Source organism: Callorhinchus milii, unplaced genomic scaffold, assembly GCF_018977255.1.
Source record: "Callorhinchus milii isolate IMCB2004 unplaced genomic scaffold, IMCB_Cmil_1.0 Scaffold19, whole genome shotgun sequence".
Lineage (NCBI taxonomy): Eukaryota > Metazoa > Chordata > Chondrichthyes > Chimaeriformes > Callorhinchidae > Callorhinchus > Callorhinchus milii.
This window is the reverse complement of record NW_024704760.1, coordinates 1,803,338-1,820,035: the sequence shown is the minus strand read 5'-3', so window position 1 is coordinate 1,820,035 and position 16,698 is coordinate 1,803,338. Positions and strand designations below refer to the sequence as shown.

The 16,698-nt window shown below is 44.7% G+C and overlaps 1 protein-coding gene across 1 annotated transcript; it reads right to left on the bottom strand.

Moving 5' to 3' along the window:
- Window positions 1-51: 51 nt before the first annotated feature.
- LOC103182451 (guanine nucleotide-binding protein G(t) subunit alpha-2-like) lies at window positions 52-15,163 on the bottom strand. The gene is made up of 10 exons (XM_007899477.2): window positions 15,100-15,163; window positions 14,597-14,765; window positions 9,314-9,356; window positions 7,727-7,868; window positions 7,134-7,291; window positions 5,457-5,585; window positions 4,768-4,897; window positions 3,156-3,309; window positions 2,423-2,636; window positions 52-1,329 (listed from the first exon to the last, which is right to left on the bottom strand). The coding sequence occupies exons 1-9, from the start codon at window positions 15,100-15,102 to the stop codon at window positions 2,446-2,448; spliced, it is 1,119 nt and encodes a 372-aa protein (XP_007897668.1). The 5' UTR covers window positions 15,103-15,163; the 3' UTR covers window positions 52-1,329; window positions 2,423-2,445.
- Between the last annotated feature and the right edge of the window lie 1,535 nt (window positions 15,164-16,698).

The following is a 16,698-nucleotide window of genomic DNA, read 5'->3' as shown; positions in this document are numbered from 1 at the left end:
CCCTATTTAGTGCTGAAAAACAGAAAATACTCTAGGTAGTGGCAAAATAGATAAGGGTATAATCATTCTTTATTGGAACTAAAAGATTAACCTTAAAATAGTTAGAACATCTGCCGCCGTGGAGGGAAAACCACCTACTTTATTTACAAAACACATTCACATTCTAGATTTTTTTAAGAGAAGAATCGGCAATTAAGCACTAATTCGGTTGAAGTAAAATTGTGCCCGAAATATTTGAGATTCTGTGTCACCTTAGGTGCTTTATGACCCGCACGGCACAGCTGCAAACCAACCACATACAGCCGGACGTGACATTCATGGCACCACCTTCTAATATCCTTTCAAATAATTGGGTGTGTACATAGGAAGAAAGGGTGGCAACAAGAAATAATCAGCAAGAACAGAAGGCATGGATTCCAAGATGGTAATGCCACACTGAATAGTTCCAAGAACGGTCGTATCAGATATCCTGCCTTTAATTTCGGGCGATGCAGTATTTTGTAGGAAAGCTCTGGGTTTATTTTTTTTTAGAACTATTGAACCTTCCTAAGGTTACAGTGAATTCAAGCTGGCCCAAGAAACAATGAAATGAGAGTCAGATGTGTATCGTTCAGTGCTGAATTTTGACCAAATTTGAATTGATTACGTTTCTGGAGAGCTCAACCCTATGCCAGCAACTGGGTGCAGTGTTCAAAGTTGAACGGTGTCTAAGGTTCGCGTTGTTAAATGTTGCTCGTACGAGGATTATTGTTGTAACATCAGTTTTGAAATATTGCCAAATTCTATTTGAGTTTTTGTGGCTACTAGCGCTCTAGTTTAGGAGAAAGATGACAGATGATAACTTGGGGACTTTTCCAATGTTACCTTGAAGCTTAACTATTTAAAACATTTTAAGAGAACAGTTCTTAGCTGTCTGCACTTCGCCTACAACGTGCGCAGCCACTACACTTCGCGGTAAATGCTGCGAAAACCCTTTGACGTCCAAATGTGAAAAGGCGCTGTCCCAAATGCAAAGATCGTTACCAGTTGCTTCCGCATTCTGTAAGCATAAAATTTGTCGACGTGAACATTGTGAACACCGCACTATTTTCAGAGCGTAAGGTGCCCAGACTTGTTCGAAGTAGATTTTACGTATTCCGGATTGAAATGTGGAGTCGAGTTTTCTGGTTCTGCCTCTGTTACTCCTTCCAGTCAGTGTTTGCTAGTGTTTTGACTTGCTCGTTTTTGCTGCTGAGATTTAACTGTGGTCGCCTAAGGGCAGAGTCGATTGAAGATTTTAGGTGCATCGTCCCCTGAGAAATCTGTTGAAAGAAGGATGTCGGAGGTCTCCTGGCCAAAAAAAAAACAACGCATAAAGATTAAAACTACAGTAAAATAATAATACTTGGATTTGATGTTGCGCCTTATCACGTCAAAGCGCTTCACAGGAAGTGCACTGATTGCGCATATTGTAGGCAAGCACACCAGCCAATTGGCAAACAAATGTCGTGAAATGAATAGACAATTTCATTTTAACAGAGATTGTTGGCAAAAACTCCCTTCCATTGTCAAATAGTGCCACTGGATCTTTAATATCTACCTGAACAGGCACCTCTGACAAGGCAATGCTTGCCCAAGCACTGTACTTGGGAAGTCAAGCTTGGACTAAGCTCAAAGTTCTTTAGTGAGGCTTGAAGCCACGATCTTCTGACTCAGAAGTGAGAGTGCTACTGACTGAGCCCAGGCTGACCCATGGTGTTGTGTCAGCCACCACAATACAAGACGTGCATAGCGCCTTTCATGTCGGGAGGGCCTCCCAAGGCGCTGGACAGTCGGGGATTTGGACCCGAGCAGGCAGCTGGAATCAGGAGGGCAAGAAGGTTAGGGGTAGGACGGTGACCGGTGACGGTCGGAGCTTGACTAATAAATTCCTGCACGGGAGGCAGGCGATTGCTGGTAGTCAAATAAGAGTTAAATCCTTAAAAACTTTGTACACCTTACTGAGTAAAAATAAACTGTGTCAAGGAATATATCTGCCCGTGAATCTGCAGGAACACTGCTGAGAACTCCACTGTCATTTCTGCTAATTGGTTTGTTTAAGACATTTTTGGAACTGATATCTTGCAATAGCCAACAAGCTCAGTGATAATTAAACAGATACTCCACTAGTTCATCCTTTCGCCCACAAACTACACTTCAATTCACTTTATTTGTGGTATATTCTGTGAAGTGCTTTGGGGTGTCTCGGAGACCTGATAAGGCGCTGTATCAAGTGCGAGGATTATTATCATCTTCGTTGGAGAGTGCAAAGGCTTCAATGTTCAGTTTTAAAATGAAAACGATGGTGAGGTTCCCTTTAAAAGCATTTGCAATTTCTGTTGATTGGACACGATAAGATGCTAGATCAAATGCCAGGATTATTATTATTATTATTATTATTTACCTGAGACAGACGAAAGAGCGTTTTTAAAAAAGACCACATTCCTTAAGGTTCTCTTTAATGATGATGTCTGTCACAGCGTCAAACACAAACTTCACGTTTTTTGTGTCTGTGGCGCATGTCATGTGTGCGTAGATTTCTTTCACATCTTTTCGCATGTTGAGTTCAAGGAACTGCAGCTTGATGTAGTTGCCGGCATCTTCGTATGTGTTGGGACCTGGGGGGGGGTTAAAGCAGAAAGACTGGTCAAGCGATCTGGGACTATCCTGCGTGAGGTTGGGCTATATAAATGCAATTTTTTTGTTGTTGCTGTTGTTAACCATTTCAATCCAAACATGTAAGCGTAGCGAAATACACGACCCCCGCACAGCTAAACTTCACGTTATTCAGGTAACGGTTTGTGATGAAGTTTGTGGTGTTAAAGAAAATGCGCAGGATTTTTTTTTAAGGTTAAACTGTTCCTTGCCCTCCTTCATGTGTAGGTGTGAGCGCAGGATGTCACCCGGGGACAATCACAAGCACAAAATGCCTTTTAACACATTGGATTTCATTTCACAATGAGAAAGTGCGTTACTTTCCCCCCTCACTGCACCCATCGTGTAAGCAAGAATACTATTAGATATAATAAATAATAGTAATCCTTGCATTCGCTATAGCACCTGATCACGTATCTTCGAGACTTCTCAAAGCGCTTCTCAGAATATACTGTAAATATATAATATAAAAGGGAAAATACCGTCGTAATCCGGGAAGCAGATACTCAGGTGAACTTTTTTGATCTTTTCTTCGAAGAGGTCCTTTTTGTTCAGAAAGAGTACAATGGAGGTGGCTGCAAAGTATCTGTGGTTACAAATACTGTTGAACAGGTGGAGACTCTCGTGCATTCGGTTCTGGTGCAAACAAGAATTTATTTATAACAGGAAGGAGTAAACGGACACCGACTGGATTAATTTTTGCTTGGTTCGGTCTAGATTTCCTTTCGCCCTACGTTCAATGCATCCCGCACCACCCCCCCCCCCCCCCGCCCCTTTTATCAGCGCTCTGAGGCGTTACTCTGCGTGGGGGGCGCTATTTGTAAATACGGAATAGGAAACGTTAGACTAAGTTATGCGTCATGAGTGTGCGTTGGGGTAACTGCTGGAGTTTAACCAGCAAAAAAAATGCACAGCATGTAATAATAAATAACCCGTGCATTTGCTATAGCGCCTTATCACAACTTCGAGTCGGCTCAAAGCGCTTCTCAGAATATGCTGTGAAGTGAATCGACCGGATAACTTGTGGGCGAAACGCGGCGGCCAATTGCGCACAGCAACGTCCCACACGCAATCGTGGATTGAGTGACCAAATTATCATCGAAAGCACTGATTAACTGACGAGCTTCCTGCTGCTTGTCCAGCTGGGACCACCTGACTCATTAGGACTTTGGCTTCAGGGTTAATCAAAGCCCTAATGAGTAGTGACACGGTGAGAGGAAACATTTTCTTTTTTAAAAAAAACGTTGCTCACAAACATACCCAAACCGCGCTCTGTTACTGGAATGCTCATTGGGAGTATTCCGCAAGATATGTATTCAGAGTCGAACACAGTTTTGCATTAATTTTCACTGAATAGACAGACGCCAAGCATGGTTTTGTCCTGCTGACATACATACTGATTAAACTACAACACAGTCTGGTTACAATCTTCTCTTCCTTACGACGCCAGAAGCCGTCTGGATCTCTAACTTGCACACTCACTTTTTAAGCTTATTATTAATGTAATGGGAAATCGACCTCAGCAAATGCCAATGTCGTTCGTGCGAGATGAAACTCCAGGAGTGCCGACAGGTTGCCAAGGAACTCGAAACGACCTCCGGCAGGTAACCTATTTTTGTCTCACTCAATGATCCTCACTTCTCTTTCTCATTACGTTGTTCAGTGTATGCATGACTGGACGAGCTGGGACAGTGTGCGGTATTGCGGACGTCAGTCACTCTGGGCTGCCGAGAATACATTCAGTGCATAACTTAGTCTAACGTTTCCTATTCCGTGATTTCTGTGCAAACAAAACAGGACCTTAAGAATTTACTAGGTTAAAGAAGACCAAGCTCCATCCAGTTTGCCTTCCACCATCCTTTGGCAGTCGCTTGCCATGTCGTGTCCCAAACTATATGCTGTACTGTAGCCCCCGATATTATTTTCTAGCAGAAATCTTATCTAATTTGTTCTTGAAACAAGCAACACTTTCTGCTTCCCCCGTCTGATTTCGTCCATAAACCTTTTTTCTTTTGGGGCCAAAATCACCTTTCATGCAATTGCACCGAATTGTTTAATTGTTTTTGTAAGAACTCGGGCTCTTGGCCTTCTTACCACATCATCATCTTCCACCAGCACCATGTCGTAGGCACTGAGCGCCCCACAGAATATAATGCAGGTCACCCCTTCGAAACAGTGGATCCATTTCTTTCGCTCAGATCTCTGGCCACCGACATCAAACATTCTGGAGGGGAGGAAATCCGCACGTTAACCTCGAGGCTGCCCCACAGAATAACACCGGTGGGGTGGGGGGGAGGGGGGCAGAGGAGAGGGGGGTGTCCACCCGTTTACCTTCCGTCACCTCTTCAACCGTGCCTTCGTTCACCCTCCTAACCCCACCCTCCCAGCCCGCCACCCTCTCCTGACCCCATACCCTCAGCTCGGTTGCAAATCCTTGATTGCCCAGCTCCTTGGGGCATCCTCCCAACATGAAAGGCGCCGTGGAAATATAATTTGTTATTGTTGTTGAGTATTTACTTGTGTTTCCCCCTCTGTTCAAATGAGGCCTTTGGAAATTATCCATCTGTCTAACTCAAAAGGTTAAACTCAGAGCAAACGCTGTAGGAAGTGGCATAGAAAGTGCGTAACAATTGCCAAAGTCGTGCGTTTGTGTTTTTTTTCTAAGTCTGCCCACAATTATTCATAAAATCCTTAACAAATGACCTTTCCCGTTATTTTCCAACTCTCTGTTGTAACGCCTAACACTGATATTAAATGGCAAATACACATATACGCCTTTTCACCTGAAGTGTAGATCCTGACAGGAGAACTGTTCCTCAATGATACCTGTGGTCTTCACCCTCGACCTCAACACGTCTTGCTCATTTGGGATAAAGCCGGCACTTGTGATCCTCTCCAGGTTGTTCAGGTAGCTGAGGGAAAGAGAAATACAGTTAAAATCGCATCAGACTGATCTGTATAAGTCGTACAATCATCTAAGTCGCACATCTGCGCAAGTCCAGTTCAAGAGTTTATATTCTAGGCAAGTTTGACACAACTGGTACTTTGCATAAGTCATATTAAATGTTTGGTTCCAACTGATACGACTTATGTGAGGTGTACCGTATTCACGTCATATATATATATATACATACGTACAAACACTAATGATTGGCAGCGTTCATGTCTTTATCCCTGTCCAAATTCCGACCAAGGTTTCACTAACAGCCACGGAGGAGGGAATGTCCAAATTTCACCAATCAGCCAGTTGAAATATCCATGTGAAGGGAGACATGAGTGGGTTTGCAACAGGGCGACTGATTAAATTTGTCGATTCAATTCAAGCATTTTGACGAATTAAATCCCGTCACTCAGATCCGGCTGAGACTGCAGCTCCACTTCTGTGAAAGCCAGTGGCCACGGTTAGAAGAACAGCCGCGCAGCAGGAGGGGAATGAATCTGCTCAGCCGTGCTCTATCAATAATACAGCAATCTGACAGAATCCGGTATGTAGGGTATTTGGCGTTTAGCAAGTTCGAGGCAAACCACACAAGTTCCTCTCTGAGACGTGATGAGACCACAGTTATACTCCCAACCTGAGGTTAGCCACTCACCACTCGTCACTTGCAAGGCAGGTTTGTTTCTTTAGTTGTGGTTTCACACGCCCCCGCCCTACCCCACCCCCACTAAACCCCCGTGGTTTCTGCCCCTGATGCAAAGTGTGGTGGAAATCATCAGGAAACCACACACACCCCAATCACTCACCTTCTGTCTGCACAGGAAGAGTTTGCTGCTCCAACATGGTAACCCACACTTCTTTGATCGTGGATATAAACAAAAAAATACACGCGTCTGCTGTGTGCAATTGGCTGCCGTGTTTTGCAAAGTACTGCTATTATTACGCAAATTACACAGTCATTGCACTTGACAGAATATTCTCCGAAGCGCTTTGAGATTTCTCAACGATGTGATAAGGCGTGGCATCAAATGCAAGGATTACGATTACTATTATTTTAAAAGAATTATATCTGGCGTCCGTCTCACTTGCATCTGTCCTGCAATGCTCTGTGCTGCTTTGCATTGGCAATATTTTAGACACCAATTCTTCCGGTTTGGGCAACTGGGGAGAAACTAACTGCATTGGGGGTCAACACATTTTCCTGACATTGGGGTTGAGAAAAGCAAGATCGAAAAGAAAGGACTTCAGGAGGATTTAAAGGTGGAGAGGGATTTTATTTTGAGGGAGAGGGGCAACTCTGGGATCCAGTTCAACAGAGTGGGTGCTGGATGGCTGAAAGCCCAACCCACCAAGTATAATAATAATAATAATAATAATAATAACAGTAATAATACTTGCCTTTGATATAGAGCCTTACATTTTCGAGACATCTCGAAACGCTTCACGGGTTTCACCGTAACGTGTGTGTTACTTGGGCGAAACGCAGCAGCCAAATTGCTGCTGTTGTTTACAAGGCACTTACTATGAAGCCGAGTCGTTGAGCTGGTATTCGGCTGCCCTTTCAAAGCAGGCCTGAACTCCCGAATCAGCCCACAGCATCTTTATGACATCCACCAACTGCTTGGGCATGGAGCCTTCATCGATGGAGTCTGCCAGGTTAAACAGCTGTCTGCCAGCATCCTGCAAAGCCCAAAATACAAACAATCATAATCCTTGCCATTTATACGGCGCCTTATCACATCTTCGAGGACGGCTCAAAACACTTCACAGAACACACTGTCAAGTTGATTGACTGGGCATTGTGTGGGCGAAACGCGGCAGCCAAATGCGCACAGCGGCGTCCCACAAACAGTCGTGGATGGAGTGACCCAATTTTTTTTGTTTTGTGATTTTTGGAGGGATTATTACTCACGGAAAAGCGATCCGTCAATCAACTAACAACTGGGTTCCTACTCACTGCTGGGTGAACAGAGGAGTGTGGCGTAAGGAAACTTGCCAAAGGTTTCGTTCTGCCCAGGAATCAAACCCAAGTCCTCTCACTTGCGAGGCCAGCGCACTAACCACTAAGCTACAGGTCTCCACGTGCTAAAGGTTTCGAAGCGCAGATGTGCTCACCGCGCAAGCTGATTCTCCGTGATTAATCCCAAAGACAGACATGGCTTTGACGATGGCCAGGATAGATTGCAGGATATTACCATTAATGATGGATACGAATTCTAAACATTCTTCCTTCGAGTAACCGTTCTGATGGATGATCCTATGAGAAACGACAAAGTATTTAGTGCATCATTTCACAAACAACAACACAACAACATTTAAACAGGCTGTTTAACACTTCCAATCCTCCCAGTTTGGCCAGGAAAGGTGGTAGAGGTCAGGAATCTGGGATTCATTTATAAAAGCATCTTAGTGATGTAAGACTTAACCTGCATGTGGGGCTCTATATTAATGCAAATTGTTGTTATTGATGAAGGAGGGATGGTTGGGCGTGTGTTCTAGAAGGATGAAATCAGATGATCCGAAGGGCCTTCTTCATCCGAACCCATCTTTGATCCTGTGAATATTTTGGCCGCAGTTAGTAGTGGAGTGTGAGGGCATTGAAACTGGCCTCAGTGTCACTGAGCTGTCTAAGTGTTTGATCACTAGCCATTGTGATCTGTTGGGATGCTGGGCAAAGACAGGATATCAATAATATTAATAACATTTTATAAAAGAAATACATTCTCAAATAAGCTGTAACTTCAACCGATTATTGGGGATCATAGGTTCAGTTAAATAACACATTTTAGCACAAAAGAACCTTATTTATATTAACGTTCCACATATAACTGTGAGAAGAGGCGTCGCTTCTAGTTTCTCTCGCGCTCAGCTAACAAACGAATCCCAGTGAGATGGAAGTGGGTGAGCTGACACTTTTTGGAAGTGTGATTTTGTAATTGGAGGTTAGTGTTTGAAGAGGTGAGATTACACACTGGGTTGTACGTGTTCGGAATGTGTTAAGTGCTTCACAGGATATTATAATCCTCACAATCGATACAGCGCTTACAGTATCAAAACCATCTCCAATCGCTTCACGGGCTATTTAAAAGGTAGTGGCTGTGTATTTGAAGGCAAACACAGCCGCTAATTTGTAGGGTTGGAAGTTGGACGTTTCCCACAAAGAGCCGTAAAGTGATTGATCAATTAACGTCGAGAATTGTTGGTCAGGGCGATGCGAAGAGAAAAACGTTTTCTTTTCCAGTTGGATTTATAACACGTCCACCACAACAGGCCATTACTTTAACATCTCAGCCAATGCACCTCTGACAAAAGTGCACTTAGACTGGAGCGTCTGTCCAGACTGTGAGCTCATCTTATGTCAGAGTTTGAACTCAGCCCTGCGCAAAAGTGCTACCAACTAAGCCCAGGTAAACACTGAGAGATTAGCAAGACCAGCGACGCTCATGTATATTCTTACATGTATGTAGCAAGCGACAGAAACACACAATCATGTGTGAAGTGGGCTATGGGGTGAGGGTTAGTTTGACGTATTTTCAAACAGGCCCAAACCTAAGATGCCAAAAGGAAGATCTCCCATTCCGATGGTTGGGGGACCTTCCAGATAGGCTTATATCTGGATGGTCAGACTTTGATCCGTTTATTCTTCTGGGACAAATAGAAGTTAGTTGTTAAATTATATAGAGACACAGAAACGAGACTCACTTCATTTGCTTGACAATGGTGCTCTTTCCTGATTCACCAGCACCTGTAACATCGGAAAATAACAGTTAACAGGATATAGTCAGAACAGGACACATAAAATTGCATTGTCTCCATCAGAGTTATAATGCCGCAGGAAAGGCTTTGTGTCTCTCCCAGATTTTCTATCCAGATGCTAGAGTCAACCAGTGAGCACAAGCGTCGAAGACCTTTCGCCCACAAAGCAACCAGTCACTCCACTTTACAGTATATCCTGTGAAGCGCTTTGAGACATCTCAAAGACATGATAAGGCGTTGTGTCGAACGCAAGGATTATTATTATTATTTCAGACCCAAGTGTCTGTGAGATAGTCCCAGGGAATCCTGTCCTGATTGCCCAGTTGGATTTCCAAGCAAAGGTGTGATTTTTTTTCTTAAGAGGATAATATTCCCCAAGTATTATTTTCCCTCGTGGAACGACAGAATTCCTTGTTGTCTGTGCAGACCGGACTTTCAGTAAGCTACTGTTTGAGGCTAGTGAGAGCTCATTAGCAATGGACGAGCGATATCGCCAGCTAAAACACATTGGCAACGGAATGAGGTCACCTAGAGGTGGGGGGGATGCGTGTTAATGAGTGTCCTGTGGTCTACTAAAGGATGATCTCTGCCAGCGGCAATCGACACGGGTATTATTTGAACGCCCTGTTCAAATTAATCGGCGAACTCGTTCGGAAAAGGGGGAGCTTTCCTTTACTAAGTAGAACGGACGGGGCTTGAATTAAAAAAAAAACCCGCAAGGATGTCCACTGGCGTTAATTTTGGAACATTAACCCAAGGAACACTTTTATAAGATGCCGCACACCTTGCCCTGGTTTGTACATTAATTCGATGGCGGCCAGTTGCAATCCCAATGAAGCAGTCTCCTGCTGATTATTCCTCCACCTTGAGCGATCTTAATGTATCCTTGAACGTTTCATTCCCTTTTGCAAACAGTTGGCAAATTAAGCGCTCTGGGACGCTACCCTGTGTGAGGGGTGCTGTATAAATGCAAATCGTCGTCCTTGTTGTTGTTGTTGGAAATAGATAGTCATCCGGCTTGTGTTGAAAAGGAATTAATTGACAAAGCGTTAGAGTAAGTGTGAAGTGCAGTGACCGTGTAAACTGTAATAGTAATAAGAACAATCTTTGCATTTGACACAGCGCCTTATCACGTCGTCGAGACGTCTCAAAGCGCTTCACGGAATTTACCGCAAAGTGAATCGACTGCCTATTTTGTGGGCGAAACCCGGCAGTCAATTTGCGCACAGCAACGTCCCCACAAACAGTCATGGTAAGAGTCTTTCAGATGTGAAGTTGGCTGAGCAGAGACTAATCATTCCCCCCCACCCCCCAACCCCATCCCAGAGAGAGGTAACTCCAGGTTAGCATTGCTAACGTCACGTAGACTCATCAACAGGAGCATTACCTGGGGCTTAACAGCTTGAATCTTGCCTGCTCTGCGGTAGAATATTGAGCGACATTGAACGAGAAACACATATTTCTTTTTATATTTCATTCTGACATGACAGGGATGCACGCTGCAGCTTTGCCTCCCCTGATTCAACCCCCTTCTCCTTTTGCTCTCAAACCCTCCGTCGCGTCCCTGCCAACGCGCCTTCTTTTGATCGAAACAGCTTAAGTTCTCTAAACCACTTTGCCAGGATTAATGATCTAAGCGGTGGATTCATCATCAATCCCCTTCCTTAAACCTTCCCCAATCGTCCGGGCAATAATTCCACATTCGGCAATACTGTGACAATAGTCCTCGTCTCAAAGCGCTCCGCGTGCAATTGCTGTCAAGTGTAGTGACCGTGCGCTTGATGCACAGATAGCTGTGAGGTGAAGAACCATTCCTCACATGTTTCCCGGTGTGCGGAAGTTCAGCTATGGTACTGATATCAATTGATATTAAAATTAGCGTGAGTATTTCATCGCTGTTTTAATAATGGTTGCGCCTCTTGGCTTAGCAGGACCTGTGTTGGGGCAGGCCTGGAGTTGGCGCTCTCGTCGTGGAGCCCGTCGCCTTATCTTGATAAATTTACCAACGGTGGGAAAATAGTGTCAACGACAGTGACATCTCGAGGTGAGTGTGGGGTAATGCATCCCAAGCAGAAGCTGGCTATGCGTCGTTCGCTAAAACAAATCCACTATCTCCACAACGTCACCGAGACGGATGTGCTTCGCATCCCCCACAACAAATGCGGTCACTCAATCCACGACTGTTTGTGGGACGCTGCTGTGCGCAATTGGCTGCCGCGTTCCGCCCACAAACTATACGGTCAATTCATTTTGCAGTATATCCGCGAAGAGCTTTGAGACGTCGCAACGACGCGGTAAGGCGCTGTATCAAATGCAAGGATTATTATTATCGCCGTGGTCGTATACGGGGCAGGATATAGCTCCGCAAAGAATCTCCGGTCTCTAAGCTTCTTGCCCATTTGTCGATGACATGTTCGCTGGCCATCAATGTGCTTTGACTGCTCCACCAGGTTAAGCTCTTCATCCCACACGGTAATCTGTTTAGCGAGTTAGTTGCTAATCTGGCAAAGCCACGATGCCACCAGCATCGCCCCCATTGCACCTCCCATCACTCCTGATAGGAAATAACATCTCGGGATACAGTATACGATTCGAGGAGCTTTATTATCTTTCGAAGTAGAAGCAGATCACTTGTTTTAGCCAAGTTTTGTCGGCAAAACTGGTGTCCATATGTGCCTGTCAGGTTCCACTAACGGTTCCATAAATGTGACTAACCAGTAGAGGATTGCTGGTCAGGTCACCAGGAGGAACTTCCTGCTCTTTTCTCTTTTTGGGGGTCCTTAAGGTCCACCTGGCTGACAGGACCCACGGCAGATTCCTTAATCCCTTTAAAATTCCCACAATCCAGAGGGAAATCCGGTTCCAGATGTAAATCTCACAGACAAGGACAATATTCTCCGGGTTGAGAGACGGAGATATCATTCACACCTTCTTCAGCACCTCTTCTGCGGATACATGGCCTTGGTTCTCAGGCTGCTGTCCTGGATGGGGTATCCCAAAGCTTTGGCCTTCTTTATCTCATTGAGGTCTGATCGACGGCAATTCATAATCTTTCTACTCCATGGCTCATGTGAACCACAATCTTTGTCTCTCCCCAAGACCTACCAATAATGGCCACAGGATTCATAGAATCGTAGAATTATACAGCACAGAAGGAGGCAATTCGGCCCATCGTGTCTGTGCCTGCTCTTTGAAAGAGCTGTCCAAATTAATCCCACTCCCCCCCCCCCCCGTGCTCTCCCCATAACCCTGCATTGAATGGAGAGCTATCTCATCCTTAGTGGTTTACTCTGAAAGCACCACCAATTAAGAGTTTCGCTCCCCAGTATTAGCTCAGTGTGATTACAATGATTAGAGATATTACAGTGCAATACAAAATCACATTTGTATAGCGCCTTTCACATCGGGAGGACGTCCCAAGGCGCTGACTGCAATGTGGGCAGGAGTGTACTTGGTGGAAGGTCTACAGTAGATTATTATCAACTGGATTAGTTGTAAAATGCAGCAGTCAGAAAAGCATTCGCTGGGAGACGCTGTAGTTTGGAATCATAATCATAAGGAAAAGTGCGTGCGTGTGTGTCAGTGTGCAGTATACAGTAGTCATGCATCCCCATGGCAGGTTAGTGCTGTGCGCAAAGGGAAAGTATTGAGTGACAGATACCACAATAGTATCGTCTGGAGACCGCTATACTAACTGAAAGATACCAGTTTTCCCCCACGGAATGAATTATTTCTGAGACGCCGCATGTTTAAACAAGCTCCCCCTGGGTTTTGCTATTGGCTCACGTCCAGCCAACATGTAATAATCCTTGCATTTGATGCAACGCTAATGACGTCAAAACGTATCAAATTACTGTCAAGCACCGTGATTTTGTATTTCGCAGGCAATTTTACACACTGTATTGTTACATGACCTCGGACCAATTTATCTGAAGGATTTTTGCCCAGGAAAATGAGAAAAACTCCTTCCTCTTTTCCACTAGCGTCATGGGCTTGTTAATGTCCAGCTGAACAGGCAGGCGGGATGTTTAACACACGCCTGTAAAAACAGAAGGGCCTCAGTTTAACGTCTCACCGACAAGGACTCTAACACTCAGATGCACATCTCACCAAGCGCTTTCACAAAACGATTCTCCTACTCTGATGAAACGCAAATAAAGGCGACTCAAGAGCATAACCTGTAGCAGCGACAGACACCCATCAAAGAATTGGACTCTTAAGCACCAACAATGATCAGCGTGGCGGAGCAAAAATGCTTAGCAAATGACGGAGATGGTATTTATCTATGGCTGATCTTCTTTTCTCACCCCACTGTAGACCAACCGCATGTGTTAGTCATGGCAACGCAAACATCGGTAACCCTTTAAAACAGCTCAGAGCAAGCTCCGCTCAAACCACAACAGCAACAACAACAACTTGCATTTATATAGCGCCTCTCACGCCGGGTAGCGTCCCAGAGCGCTCGAGACCCCGACCCCAGGTATGTTGTGGTTGTTATAAGTTGATTGGTTCACTGTGAGTTGGGAGATTAATTGACAATAAATGACACCCATATTTTCCTCTTCATCCTATGTCATGTTTGACTGATTAACACTCGGCTGCACATCTTTATAGGTAACATACGCCAAACTGTCTCAAAGTATCACAGGAACTACAATAAGGTCTGCTGAGGGAATGGAACCTGGGTCCTGTCTGCACCTATTCAGGTGGACGTTAAAGATCCTGTGGTGCTATTTTGTTAAGAGAAGCAAGTTTCTCTCTCCCCGTGTTTTAGCCAACAATTCCCCCACCCCAGGTACAATTGGTCATTTACTTTGTGGCTGTTTGTGCAAAATCCTCGGCAAGTTTCCTTCCTCCACACGCCTCTGTTTACCTTGCAGTAAATAGGAACCTGGTTGTTAGTTGATTGGTGGATCACTTTCTGGGGGTAATAATTCCACAAAATATACAGTCGATTCACTTTATAGTATATTTTATGAAGCGCTTTGAGACATCTCAATGACTTGATGAGGCGCCATATCAAATGCGAGGATTATTATTATTATTATGATTTGTGGGATATTGGAGTGTGCAAATCGGCTGTTGTGTACACCCACAAAATACACAGATGTAACTTTATAGTATATCCTATGAAGCGCTTATAGAGGTCTTCCCCAATGTGAAAGGCGTTACATCAAATCTATGTAGGATTATTATTATTGTTGTTGCCATAACTCTGATCACGTTTACCTAGAAGTAGTAGCTTCACAGTTCTGGCATCTTTCTCAGCGTCCTCCTGAAGCTTCTTCTCCAATTCCTTTGACCTTTTAGCCGACTCCTTGTCTTCTGCGCTGGCTCCGCTTCCCATTTCCGGATCTTCCTCCACTTCCAACATGAAATAGGTGAGAACCAGGTCAACCTGGAAAAATAACAAGAAGGTGGCTCAGCCCTTATCAAGAGGTTCTCGTCTACACTCGAGCCTGGCTCCACACCTCTGCCACTGTGCACTGTCTCTTTCTCTCTCTCTTTACTTTCCACCTTAATCGTCCCTCCTCTAACCTAATTTCTTAGTTGGGATTGAAGAGTTTTGATCCACCGACTGATCAGAGAAATCCAATTAGAAGCAAGGGCACGGTAAAGGTTATAAATCAGATCATTGATGCGGCTACACTTTAAATAAACAAGATATATATATATATATCAATCCGAAGTGTCGATTTGTTTTAGAAGTCGCAAGTTTCGGATTTTCCCACCATATTACGGTTGTTCAATCCAGTGCAGAACCTTCAAGTCTCGTTCGACCGTCAACTGTCCACGTCCGTGCCATGACCCGTTCAGCTTCCCTCACCTCCGCAATATTGCCGCCTTCACCACGATTTCTCCTCTCGGGCTGCCGAGACTCTCATCTGCGCTTTTATCAGGTCCGGGCTTGACTTCGCTAACACTCTGCTCGCTAGACTTCCCCCAACTCTAAAATGGCCAATTTTATCTGGGAGATTGTTGACCAGGACACCGGGAAAAATTCTGGTCTCCTTTCGAATCGTGTCAGAGAATCTTTAACGTCCACTTCAACAGGTCCAACAATGTAGGGTTCCCCCATTACTGCATTGGAGACCCAGTTTAGACTATATGAGTTCAAAGTCTTGACATGGGGCTCGAACCCACAAGCTTCTAACTCAGGTTTTATTCAGCAGCGTGAGTGTTGTTGACTGTGCTTTTCTTTCTCAAGTGCTTCACCTGTGAATGTCGTTCATTCCTTAAGGGGGTGAAATGAGTTGTGGAGAAGCTGTGACAAAGTGAATTGCACACAAGGCGTTTGAAGGGATGAGCTGGACTTTCTGACAGCCTTTCATGTTCCATGTTATTATGGTTATATAAGTCTCAGCTCAACAGCTGTGCTCAACCATTAATTCATCTGAGGCCCGTGAGTTGCAGTTGACTCACCCTGTTGTGTCTCAACCGGCCTTGACTCACTCACTCCGGATTCCTCTTCATACTGGGAGAGATGGGAATCCAGGACTTCACAACCCATCTCAGCCACATTGAGCTCAGTGAGGCAGAGCCAAATTCCATTAGAAACTGAGAAGCGAGAACCTTTATCTCATGGATCTACAGACAGTAATCTCCAGTGTTAACCGACAAATCTTTCTTTGAGCACTGAAGCTCACGGCAAAGGACATCTCAGGCCCAAATTCCCTCATGCTCTCAGCCTTAAGATCTTAGGCAGAATGGTGGAAAATGTCTTAAATTGAGTTCTAACTTGTCGGTCAGTAACAGTCTTGCGTCTGAGTCAGGAGGTTGTGGTCATTCACTGGTTGGCTGTTTGTGGGACGTCGCTGTGATCGAATTGCCTGCCGTGTCCACCGGCAAATACGCAGTCACCACACTTCACCGTAACCCCTGTGAAGCGCTTTGAGACGTCCTCCCGGCGTGAAAGGAGCCGTATCAAATGCAAGAATTTTTACAAAAAATAAATAAATTTAAGACCAAATTTAAGCTTATTCCACGAGTGTGGGTGGACTTAAACTCTCAGTCGAAAAATGTGTCCCACACCGGGGCTGCTAAGAGCGAGTGGAATTCTGGATCTCAGAGGACGAGTGCTTTTTTCTGTAATCTTGTCAACAGCTTATTGTGATGGTCAGAACAGAGCAAAGCCAAATTAAAGGGTTTTAACAGGGAGATGGACGGAGCCAGATTAGAGAGTGCTATTTCTCTCTCTCTGGCTTTGAAGGATTTTTTTTTAGCGTTCTTGCTAAATGTCAGATGTGATTACCATAGCCCCTTCATGCCGGCTGACAGCTGTCAAGTACTTTATCTGTCAAGGGAGGGGAAAAAAAGATTGGGGAAAGTCA

Coding starts and splice junctions, on each gene's coding strand:
- LOC103182451 (XM_007899477.2), bottom strand. Junction 5,586..7,133: donor CTCAACGACTCGGCTTCATA/GTAAGTGCCTTG, acceptor TCTTTCCCTCAG/CTACCTGAACAACCTGGAGA. Junction 2,637..3,155: donor CTGCTTCCCGGATTACGACG/GTATTTTCCCTT, acceptor ACCCCCCCCCAG/GTCCCAACACATACGAAGAT.